This window comes from Enoplosus armatus, chromosome 7 (genome assembly GCF_043641665.1).
Source record: "Enoplosus armatus isolate fEnoArm2 chromosome 7, fEnoArm2.hap1, whole genome shotgun sequence".
NCBI lineage: Eukaryota > Metazoa > Chordata > Actinopteri > Centrarchiformes > Enoplosidae > Enoplosus > Enoplosus armatus.
Genome location: NC_092186.1, coordinates 21,481,386 through 21,493,773, shown reverse-complemented (window position 1 = coordinate 21,493,773; position 12,388 = coordinate 21,481,386). Strand labels below are relative to the sequence as shown.

General features: G+C 42.9%; 1 protein-coding gene across 2 annotated transcripts; it reads left to right on the top strand.

Annotated features, from left to right (window-relative positions):
- Window positions 1–1,172: 1,172 nt before the first annotated feature.
- Window positions 1,173–9,109, top strand: ak4 (adenylate kinase 4). Of its 2 annotated transcripts, XM_070908445.1 has the most exons (5): window positions 1,173–1,664; window positions 2,646–2,765; window positions 5,291–5,463; window positions 6,096–6,214; window positions 6,889–9,109. In XM_070908445.1, exons 1-5 carry the CDS (start codon window positions 1,523–1,525, stop codon window positions 7,013–7,015), a joined length of 681 nt encoding a protein of 226 aa, XP_070764546.1. In that variant the 5' UTR covers window positions 1,173–1,522; the 3' UTR covers window positions 7,016–9,109. The 2 variants fall into 2 exon arrangements, with proteins under 2 accessions (XP_070764546.1, XP_070764547.1); XM_070908446.1 differs by lacking the exon at window positions 2,646–2,765.
- Window positions 9,110–12,388: the final 3,279 nt, after the last annotated feature.

The following is a 12,388-nucleotide window of genomic DNA, read 5'->3' as shown; positions in this document are numbered from 1 at the left end:
CAAAGCCATGTGACAAATTGATAATGGTTCTAAAAACAGGCTTCCGGGTGTGCAGACAAAAAAAAAAACTAGTTTCGCGAGGCTAAAAAAGGTTAATCTTTCCGAGTTGTTGTTTGTCTGGTGGATTAGTCTGGTTACTCCACTGACTGAAGACTGAAGGCTGTGCGCAACATTTGACAGCTCCGGGACGCTGCCGCCGCCGTATGGCTCGCAACAAGTACTCACTCGATTCCCCTCCGTCCGCAAACGTTGCGCGGAATGACAGCGACTCATGTGCTCTCTGTGCGCCCGCTGCCAGCAGTGCGAAACCATAAGAAATAACAACCCCGTGAACCATGAGAAAAGACAAAAACAAAAAACCCAAAGCTCTGATTTGAGAGAGATGCTGTCAACAAGTGTTGGAATCCACTTTATCAATCAGTGGGATAACGTGCGTGATGTAGGCCCACAATAACTCTCGGAGTCATTTGTGTACAGCAGAACCGAGTCTCAAAATGTCAACTTCCCTTGAATAATTTGAAAGTTGTTTTACTGTAGAGGGATACTTATCTATTTTCTAAGTTCTGTTTCCACTGCAAACAAAATATCAATATTTTTTATGAGGTCACGTGACATTAGATTAAGTGAGTGGCATGGCTTTTTGTAACAAGCCCCAACGTGTATTGAAGGTGGGGTTATCTGATTTCCCATGGAAATAACTTTATAAAGCCAATGGCTTCCCACCCAGGGTGCAATTGGAAAGATTTAGCCAAAGCCTGCTGTACAGTAAGGCATTCCCATACTGTCCTTACAGTCTACTTATGAGTTAGAATTACAACATTCTGAGAACTTCTGCTTCTTTTGTTAGACAGAAAGACAGACAGACAGGTAGACGGATAGACAGACAGATGGAATATTCTTGTGAGGACGTTTTCCTGTGACATCCATGTGTTTGTCAGATATAATCAGGATTATCACAGCCCCCCCAGCTCCCTCTCTCTCTCTCTTAATGGAAACTATAGCCAGTGTCTTAACTGCAGTTGCTGTTGTTGTGCATCACTCGTGTATAAAAACTACAGTAACCAGTTTACCCTGCGAAGTTCGTGCGAGTCAGTCATCCGCATTTTTTCTGGATGATGTACGCAGCAAAATAGGGCGTTGTGGCGACTCCCTCATTCATTCGCAGGGAAAAGTCTCTGTCCTTAAAGACGTAGACGAGCGTAATGTATCCATCAGAGAGCTGAAAGAAAAGAAAAAAAGGAAAAAGGCGTTTTGACTTGATCCCAGTAATAGAGCAGCGTAGCCCCGATGGGCTCTGCGTGAAGACCCGCAGACTCCAGAGATAAGCTGAAATTGACATTGGCAAGACAAGTTTATAAGCCATCCAGGCTGTGGACCTGTTTGATCGCCCATGAGTGCAACTGTTTGTTTGGGGAGTTGAATTGAGAGGTAATTCACGTCGTCCCCTCGCGCACAAAGGAGCAGGAGCAACATTTGTGCACCCCCAGAGCTTTTACAGTCGCAGCCTGCGTTCGAGGAAGACATGGCCAAGTTATTCCGAGCTGCTATCATGGGTCCACCAGGATCAGGGAAAGGGACGATATCCAAAAGGATTGCGCAAAGCTTTGGCCTGCAGTATCTGTCCAGCGGCCACTACCTACGCGAGAGCATAACGGCAAATACAGGTAGGACACATCTGCCCATGTACTGTAGCCCAGACCCCAACACTACCACGACGGACCAGTCTGCAGGAAAGGAGTTGGTCACACGCGTCATTTTCTGTGCTGCATGCGTGAATTGTCTCAACATCAAACACAAGTGAAATGTTCATGTCACAGCTGAAGAACAATGGGAGGTGTGCAGAATTCAGTGAGCAGTGTGCATTGTCTGGTTGTTTCCCAGACGCTCATTCGAGAGTAAACCTTCATCCCTCTATCCAACCTGTGAGACACATGGATGACGGGAAACTTCATTTTCCTTGATCTGATGTCAGTCCAGTGTAGCTACTTGCACACAAGTGTCCAACCCCACAGAGACTCAGTGTTACTCCACCATCAACTCCACCATTTATTACAATTACTTTCCAAAACATAGGCTACACACCTTAAACCACTGGTTGTGTCTCTTTAAACTTCCTCATTATGACTATCCAACTGGTATTAATTTAACTCCCAGCATGTGCCAAGCTCACTACACTGATAATAAAATTGGAGTTCAGCTTAAGTAGAAACATGTGTGCTTGGTTGCCGTTACTGAATCGTTTCAGTAAAGTTGTGACCTGCTGGAGAGGATAAATAAGCCCCCCCCCCCCTTTTTTTCTTTTAAAACAAGTTTTGTGTTCTATAAACTGGTGTGTGTTTAATGAATTTAGTAACTTGGCATGAATATTGATTGAACTATCCACAGCAGGCCTCAGTTTCCAGTGTCATTTTAAATTAATAAGAGAGGAGAGGTCACAGGCAGGAGTTTGCAGTGACATTTTTAACCATTTGATATCTCTGATCAGGTAAGATACTCTGCAGTGGTACAAAGAGTGTTTGTTTGTGTGTGTTTCAAGGCCTGGATAAATTGAACAGGCCCTGGCCTGTCTTGTTTTTGAATTTCAGAAGCAGGAGGGAGACACAAGACATGACACTTACTGTCTTTACCTGTCTGTTGTGTATCAGAGGCAGGTGTGCTGGTGAAGACCTACGTAGAAAGAAGCATGCTGGTGCCTGATCATGTGATGACCAGACTGATGCTGCCCAGGCTGGAACAGCTGAGTGGCCACAGCTGGCTGCTGGACGGTAAGAAAAATAGTGTTTTTGTTTTTGGTACAATCAGAGTGCATGGTCTGTGCCTTATTCTACTGATGCACGCTGATGCGCCAGCTTTGCATTCTTCATCTTACAGCAGCCTCCATCCTTTGTCTTGAGCATTTGTAGTGAGGGAATATGCTCTTCATAATGCAGCGTCATGGCCAGTGGTGGGAATTGCCAGCCACCCCTCAAATCTGATTGGCCACCCCAGGTGCCACCCCCACAATCCCCAGACTGCCAAGTTAGAGACAGGGCCATCAGGCAAGCATTATTTTACCCCTCTGCATGTTCAGCAACACGGCCCCCGTAGTGCCATATGCAGTCCCTCCTTTTACTTGAGTCTGAGGAGCAAGTAAGTGGAAAAATATGCTCTACATTATCCTAAATCTGGGGGTAATTAGTACTCTGGGGTACTGAATCCAGCACCAGCAGGTCTGTGCGTGCTCTCGACTGTTATCCAACTTGAGTCATAGAGGATTCAAATCAAAGGTCAAATCAAAGATCAAAATCAAAGAAGATATCCTTTAAAAATGTTTTTTTGCTGTTAATATCAGGAGGGCTCCCTGTGCTTTTCTGATCTTTATTGCAAGTTTCACCATTTCTAATTTATTCACATTCAGTGCCAAGCTCGCACTCAGCAACCTCTGTGACAACATTCGTAAGTCAATAAAAAACAGGTTTGTATTTCTTTCTTTAAGGCACAACAACACCTGCAGCAATATTATTACATTCTACATGCCAATACACAGGTTTTGTGCATGTGACACATAACCAGCGCTGGTACTGGTTGGAAATGGCCTCAGAAGTGAGTTGGGTTAGGAAGTTATAAAATGCAAAACTGCGTGGAAGATGTTATCTGGTAACATATTTAGTGTGAGCCATTAGTAACATATGAGATGTCCTTTTCCAAGTTAAATATTATCCAGGATCTTCAAGGGAGATGCTAAACATTGATGAAACAAACTGGCTGTTGTTGACCTTGAAACATGGTCACTAAACAAATAATTGTTGTTTAGCAGGAGAAAGGGGCAACCAAATCAAGGTTACGCACACACACACACACACACACACTGTTGCCTTCTTTTATCTAATTTCATCATGTTTATCTCATGACTCTGATAGGCTGGGTTATAAGTGTCCACAGCATATTGATTTGCATGGTATTCATCACGTTTTTGAGTTTTCAAACGTACATGTCATACTTGTTCATTTTCACTCCCCCAACACAGACACATCTACGCATATATATCCCCCCAAAATATACAGTACTGTATAGACATAATTTCTTGCCTGCTCTCATTCTCTTTCCCTCTTGTAACTTTTGATTGGTGCCTTCCTGTCACTCATTTGTGGGCGGCAAGACACTCCGGTGGTTAGAGAGATTTAACAGCTCTTCAGTGACCAAACAAAGAAACATACAGAGTGAATGCCAGTTTCTGCTCTAACACACAAGGAAGCAATAAACTGAAGACAAGCACAAAGGCTTAAATTCCAAAGCATACTAAAGCAAAAAAAAAAAAAAAGGTTTTGTGGTTTGAGAGAAAAACGGAAGGAACTACATTTACAGTGAGATTGCCATATGAACACCCACCACACTGAAGCATCCTTCAGCAAGACACTGAATAACAAAACTCATAACAAAAGTGGAATAGAAGACTACAATAGTTCTGCTTTTGTGAATCTACTACCACGCTACTACCACTACTAAATATTTCAGCAACTATTGGATGGATTGCCTTGAAATTTTGTGACATTCATGGTCCCCAGAGGATGAATGTTACTGACTTTAGTGATCCCCTGACTTTTCCTCTAGTGCCACCATGAGATGTTTGTTTTTTAGTGAAATATCTCTACAACTATTGGATGGATTGCCATGAAATTTGGTACAGATGGTCATGGTCCTCAGACGATCATTTCTGTTGACCTTGGTGATGCCCTGACTTTCCATCTAGCGGCATCAATTAGACAACGTTTTCACTTATCCAGTACATATCTCAATATTTAATAGATGGATGGACATAAATTTTATACAGACATTCACGGTTCCCAGATGATGACTCTTAATGACTGAAGTGATCCCCTGACTTTATCTATTGTGCCACCATGCGGTTGACATACATTTGTTGTTTTGAGTGAAATGTCTCAACAACTATTGGATGGATTGAAATTTGGTTCACACATTCACGTCCCCCCTCGGGATGAATTGTGATAACTTTGGTGATCATCTGACTTTTCTACAAGGACCAGTATAGACTCATTACTACTGGTGGTTCATCCAGGTCATGTAGGGCATTGTTTTTTCAGTAAGTTCATTCACATGTACATAATAATAAGTTTACTTGCTGTCAACTGCTGACAACTTTTACAGCAAACAGGACGTATGTATGTATGTAAGAAACCATGTAATGGCCTATTATTCATGTACAGTATGTCTTCCTTGTGTTATTGACTCAGAATGATCCTGGTTGATGATGCCTCACACGTTCCCCCTTCTCCCTCTGGTCTTTGTCTAGGTTTTCCCCGGACTTTGGCGCAGGCCCGAGCTCTGAACGATTTGTGTCAGCTCGACCTGGTCATCAGCCTCAACATCCCCTACGAGACTCTGAGGGAGAGACTGAGCGACCGCTGGATCCATCCAGCCAGTGGTAGAGTCTACAACATGGGCTTCAACCCGCCGCGAGTGCAGGTCTCAAAAGTCTAGAAGCGACAGTATAGTTACAGTGATTAAAACATTCTGGTTAGCATTTGGATCTTTTGTGTCTTGAGTGTTTTTGTATGTCTGCAATTAAAGTAAAAGCCAGTTTGTGTGAATACGTCTTTAGTGGAGTTAAAAGAGGACGCCTCGTATTCAATGGAAGCTACTCCAGAGCTTTTGGTGGCCTGACAGCAAATGTCCTCCGTCTCCAGTATACTGCTCACATGCTTCTTGACTGTGAGGTCATGTACCATTGGCATCGATTTGCATGGCCTCACTACAGGAAATCAGTCACATAATAAAGTTGTTTTGCAGCATTTTTTCGTTGTTAAACACAATGCAGAAAAGAAAAAGAGACAAAATGGTGGCAGTTTTATGTGACAAAGGAGGCATTTAAAGCCAAGATATCACCATTACACCAAATTTCATGGCCAATGTTGATATTTTTATAATATATGAACAAAAAGATCCTGATATTGACACAGGAACGACTGTAGATATGTGTCTACCTGCAGTGTGATTTAGATTTTGCTGCGTTGTGTTGTAATCCCCTTTGCCATGAGATTTCAGTGCATTGTCTTGAGTTGACCTTTGTTGTTGTGACCCTGTCTTGCGTTCCTCAGGGTAAGGATGACCTCACTGGGGAGCCACTGATTCAGCATGATGATGACAAACCAGAAGCCTTGATGTCCAGACTGAGACACTACAAAGATGTGGCCAAGCCTGTCATAAACTTATACAAGTCAGTAAATACTTCCCTTTCTTGGGATAGTCGACACACAGTATTCTTCAGCAGTGATTTTCCTACAGGCAGCCAGTAGTGTCAGTTCTTGCTGCCAACTTTATGAATATCTGATTGAAACTCTGTTGAGACGGATAAGCCATCAAAATAAACATTAAGTGGTCTTTACAGTAGTTAAGTAGCAGTACATTCGTGTACATTCATGGAAAATCAAACCCAGATGTCAAACAATAACAAAGCATGGGTGTCATGAAAGGGATCATGGGAATTTGGTAGTTTCATGCATTGAAAATGCTTTCATTCAGCAGTCAACGCTCAACTAATGTTTTTCTGTGACCAATAGTTTATTATTTTATAACTAAGAAAGAAGTGAATTTACCAGACCGATGTAGCCCGCTCCTCATCCCTGCTTGATGCTAGCGGCTCGGGGCTACATTAGCCGCTACTAGCATAGCACACCTGCATCTCCGACCGAACTGTTGGCGGTTAAGTTGCATTGTGCGTAATGTAGGTGCCAGTTTTTGACAAGGATGAAGAATGTGTGGAATAAAAAACTGTTTTAATCAGTGGAGTGCTCCTTTAACACGTAGGGATTACTCAGCCACATTCATCAATCAATATTTACATTTTTACCCATCTTGCCTTCTCATTGGTTCTCCTATTAACTCTCTCAGGTCACAGGGAATCCTGCACTCATTTTCCGGTACAGAGACGGACCGGATTTGGCCTTATATCAACTCTCTCCTCAGCACCAAGATGCACGCGCAGCCATCAGATGCCTTCCAAACCCAGACGCCCTGACTCTACTCTGAATGAAGAGACCACAGGGACACATCAGGAAGTGGGGTGATGTTTTTACTTGCTGGCCTCAGCGTTCAGTTTCCTCGCTAATAGTGAAGTTTAGAGAGATGGACACTGATCGTCGTCATCCAACATATTTGTGATTCAATTACTTGTTGGTTTTTCAAATGCTCAAATGGTCGTGTGCAACTATTTCAAGGGCTTTATTGATTGTGTTGATTTCTGCATTATCATAGTGAAATGCTCAGATCCTTCAAGGCACTATCAAAACGGATGTTTGTTTTTTTTCTTCTTATAAATCTTAAATTTACACAAGCACTCACCATCAAGCAATCCTTTTGGGTTTTTATATCTGCAATTGCTCTAATTCCCACACACTGAATTTAAATCATAGCTCATTCAGGGACGCTGCGGTACAATCGGTTAGAAGGTTACAAGCAAATGAAAAAGTAAATAGAGAAGGAGCTCTCCAGTATCAAGAGTTTATGTCTAGAGACCAACAACTGAGGTGTAAACTCTATCAGCTCTATAAAATGATTGTTGTCATGAAAATAAAGCGTATTAACTGATGAAAGTAGACATAGGAAATGTTTCTTAAATAGTTATCTTTACAGATTTGATTAATTGCACTTTAAATGACACCTTTATAATCAAGCAAACAATATCACGTTGTTGCCTCTATGAATAATTTTGGAGTGAAACTCTTCCATTTCCCTTCAAGTACTTCATGACATTCTGAAACTTAGGAGTTGCAGTTTTCATTGAGCAGATTACACTTAACAAAGTCATTTTTATTAGCTTCAGTCTCACCACAGCCTTAATCTCACTGAGGGCAATACTGACATTATGCATTGTGTCGCATCTAAAGCCAAAATCAGTCTTGGACATGCTTTATTTGGGTCCATTTTTTTCCAGAAAGTTGAAACCTGAGCCTGGGTGCTGTGTAATATGCTGTATAACATGCCTACAGGTCACTATCATGCAGAACCAGTTTTTAATTCTTTGGTTTTATCAGCTCAGTGTTTCCGGGATATACCCATCAATTATGCAAACAATGTGCACTGCATAAACTGCTATTCTTTAATTTTGTGCTGCAGAATATTAAGCAATATGCGACTGTCAACATGCAGGAGAATCTACTGGGCGGTAGGAGGCCCTCACAGTCACTCTGCAGCACTCTCTGTGGCTGCGATGAAGACCAATGCACAGAATATAGAGTGCCTTCCATGTTGTTACATTCCTTTAAATATATAAGGCTGCCTTGAGACTCTAATCAGATTATTGTTCATAAATTGAAATGTTTTGCAGTGTTTGCTCAACTTTAAAATACTGCTGGATATAGATCTAGTCAGTAACAGGTCACTTTTGTGATCCTATATGTAAAGGTCTTGTTTTTCAGATTGTTTGAATGTATAAATCACTGTTGCTGGGTGAACAACATGTAAAATGTTTCTAATTTGTTTTATGTAAGTGATTGGTAAATGTCTGTAATACTTTCTCAACTTACAGAATAGCTCGTGGCCCATCATTTGAAGTTACAAAAATAACTTTAGCACACTATTGACTAACCTGTGCAATAAATGCCAACAAATAGGCTTTAATCGTGCTTTGCAGTTTTTAAACTTTATAGTAAAATGATTTCATCTGAATTCATTTTGAAACCTCGAAATAGCAACGTGCACTAATTCAGGGATTGGAAAAAAAATAACCCGTCACATGCAAAAACACTTTCAATCAGTTCTTTTATGAGGTAAAAAGTGCCTCGTACCATTTTTTTCGTGGCGTTTTCCTAAAGTATGAAAACAACAGATGTTAGTTTGATGAAGTCGGGCTGTGTCTAAGTAGGATGAGTCTGTAGGAGTTGTGTTTCTTACAGCGTCTGAGTTACACTTTGGTGTCGTGTTGGGGAGCGACGCACGCCTGGATGCTCACTGTGTGTTGTTGAATGAATGGGCATGGTGGGTTAAGTTGAACATGACCACACCCTGCTGCTGTTGTGTAACACCGCAGTGGATTTTTTCTTCCCCCCCCTATTTTTAAACCATGCTGTCCAAACATGTTACATTCCATGAACAATAAAACTATTTTCTCATGGTGGTTTTGTAATTAATCCCGCACTTGTTACCCAACACAATGTACCTACTGTACATGTGCACATCTGTGTTGGTCACTTACCGTGTCTTAAGATCAGCTAGTATTTTGTGGGAGACGACCAGCTAATTCATACTAATTTGTTTGGGTGTAGACAGATTTCTCTGTGGATGCTTTTAACATTTATTTCTCAGTCCAAACGTACCGTCAGCAAGAGGGCAGAGTAGCCACAAAAAAAACAAACAAAAACAAAAACAAGAAACATTATTTAATTCCTAGTTTCATACCTGAAACCTGTTTCAGTATATGTGAAGTTTTGAGTTTTATTTGTAGTCTGCCTTGTTCAAACTGCACCAAACTTACTTTGACAACTCTGAAGAATCTCTGGATATTCACTACAATCTATGGCTAAAACAAGCTTCATCTTTCTTTCTTTCTAGCAAACAAAACAAAAGCCAAATATTTGAAAGGCTTTGCTCCTCCCTTGATCTTTTATACCACGTGAGGAAACAGGAAGCAGCGGGAGGGCGCGCCAACTTGCACTTAACGAAAAAAGCCATGGTGGATATTTCAAACACACGCACGCACATAGGAGTGCTGTCTACATCGCCTCTCTATAATCCTCTCAGATCAGTAAATAAACCCCATGTGCATTAGAGCTTGGGTGGAACTCCTGCTCCACTGTCACGGATTACCGTCTCATCTGCTGCGTGTTTACCTTTGACAGCAGCTGCTGCAGTTTGTGGACGCATGAACCATGATGCGGATTCAGATGAGCCGTTGCTCTCACCTGCACAACAAGACGCTTGTTGTCCAAACACCTGAAACACAGAGGTCACTGTTGCATCCCAACACAATCCCTGTTCCTATGGGGACCTCTGCTGTAGGCGAGCGGTGCTCAGACGTTTTGTGACACGATACAAACACATTTAAAGATATTTCTGATCTCTAAAGAATTCTTGTATGAGACTATCGCGAGCTTATCACCGCCTGTTGGTTCGCCGTTGATGACTGGCAGCACAGATCTTTCCTGCATTCAGCCCGCTTCTGAAGTCCAGCCCAGGTTTTACCAGGCTGGCCCAGCCGCACCGGCAGCTCAGGCAGGATGCGCTGAGCGGCGCAGTTTCTACTGGACAGATCCGCGAACATCCGCTCCGCCTTGTGCTGCCCCGCTTTGGCTCATCCACAGCATCTACAGATCTACCAATCGCCATCGCGGGACCTTGTTTGTTGCTCATAGCTATGCCAATATGTGATTATGTGATGGTGCCGTATCCTGCTGCTGCGCCCGTGTAAATTTGCCGTCAGGTTTACGGGGAGAGCTTCTCGCGCAGGACGGTGTGTCTCACGGGACGTTTAACGCTTTGACCTTTGACTGGCAGCGAATGACAAATCAAAGGTCGGAGTCTGTGCGCGGAGCCGGGGCTCAGAGCGCATCTCCTCCACGGCACCAGACGGGGCTCCCGGGAGAATGGTAGACAGCGGTCTGAAAGGTAAAGGCATCCGCAGGATTTCACGTTTCCACTCATTTGATGTGATTCATGAGGCTCGTTATGTTGGCTTGGCATCTCTCTCTCTCTCTCTCACACACACACACACACACACACACACATCTCCAAGCAGGCAGAGAGGGAGAGAGCATCATGATCGGTGTGTGGATGTTACATAATACCAGGCTACCTCTGGAAATTCACCCCCCCCCCCCTCCGGCGGACAGAGGGGTTATCATCAACATGCACTTGTTCGCTCTCACTTAGGAGGCAAATTCATGTAAAATCACAAACTCGTCTCTGTGCTCGGGGCCTCTTGTGGCTAGATGCGCGCACGAGCATCATGAATGACATCATTTGGGCTATTTTCGTTCAGGTGTCGATTTTTATTTCTTTTTTTTTTCAACGTCGCCTCTGTGTGATGAGACGGTTTGTCTTTCCTGCATGGTGATTGTTACTGTAACTGTTGCTTTGTGAATGGCATCCCCAGACCGAGAGAACAGTGTGAAGGTTGCCACTTCAGCTGATGATTTCGGTGACGGCGTGTCAGGACACCAGTTAAGGGCACACACATCTGCAAATCGATGTGTTATTTCAAAGGACAGAAACATAATCTGAGTGGTGTGGCATGCGGACGTGATTGAGGTCTCCTGTATCTCGACCGTCAGTGTTATCAGAGTCACCACCATCTCCGTCGTCCAGGTCCGGCTGTACCTTGAGAGGACAGCTCCTCTCTTGGATTGTCCAATAGTCCGCCGTCACATCACCGCCGGCGTCACGCACGGCACGTGAGCAGCTTAACCCAGCTCGGTGTGGTGTCATGTTCTGGTCGTGCCTTTGTTTACCCGTCAGACTTGTTATATTTACAAAAAATTACAATTTTAAAGTCGCAGTGAAATGAAAGTCAGGGGTCTTCTGTGATGTAATATAAGTAACACGCATCATATGGGCGGGGTTTAGTTGCCAGTGGATAAAATCCTACAGATCTTATTGGATCGCTCTAGAGTGGGCGTGGCTTATCGCATACAGCCGTTGAGAGATGTGGAGCATGCAGCTACAGCACTGTTTACCCTCACCTGTGTTGTCAGGATTAGGAGGAGGAGGAGGAGGAAGAGGGGAGGGGTGGAGCAGCACATGCATACAGAGTGTAGACCTGCTCTGTTACAAGTGAAAGTCCTGCATTCAAAATGTTACTTAAAAGTAAGTAGAAGAAGTACAAAAGTATTAGCATCAAAATGTTGGAATACTTAAAGTACCAAAAGTAATCGTCGTCATAACTATTATTTCAGAATAATGTGGCCTATATTCTATAACTGGATTAAAATTGCTGGTGCATTGATTTGGAAAAATATGCTTTTGCATTTCACTGTGTCTTTAAAGTAGAATCTCCCTACTAAATGTATAGATTATTGTATTCGTAGTGCCTCTGTTTAAGCCTTTTTTATGGCTGAAGGCAGAGACAGGTAAACAGGTAGAGAATCTGTGTTGTGCTCAGCACCATTTCAACAGGATAGAAACTGTGATCCTGTGTCTGTTATGCTCCCGTTTTTACCACACAGAACAAGAATCCTTGGATTACAGGATCTAAAGTCTCACAGATTTAGCCACAGAATCAAGTCCCCCGTCTGCCTTGTCAAGTGAGTCCTACAGCTGATCCAGCAGATTCCTGGATTCTGCTTTAACTGCCATGGGGATAATCATTAATCCTCAATCTATCCTTGAGAGTGGTGGTAAAAAAAAAACCCAATGAAAATAGTGACACTGCCTCTTTTAAGATACAAGGCCATGGTCA

Excerpts from the sequence above, each read along its gene's own strand:
- ak4 (XM_070908445.1), top strand. The coding sequence starts at position 1,523 with ATGGCCAAGTTATTCCGAGCTGCTATCATGGGTCCACCAGGATCAGGG. Across the intron at positions 2,766-5,290 it reads CCACAGCTGGCTGCTGGACG|GTTTTCCCCGGACTTTGGCG; the intron begins GTAAGAAAAATA and ends GTCTTTGTCTAG. Across the intron at positions 6,215-6,888 it reads CCTGTCATAAACTTATACAA|GTCACAGGGAATCCTGCACT; the intron begins GTCAGTAAATAC and ends TAACTCTCTCAG.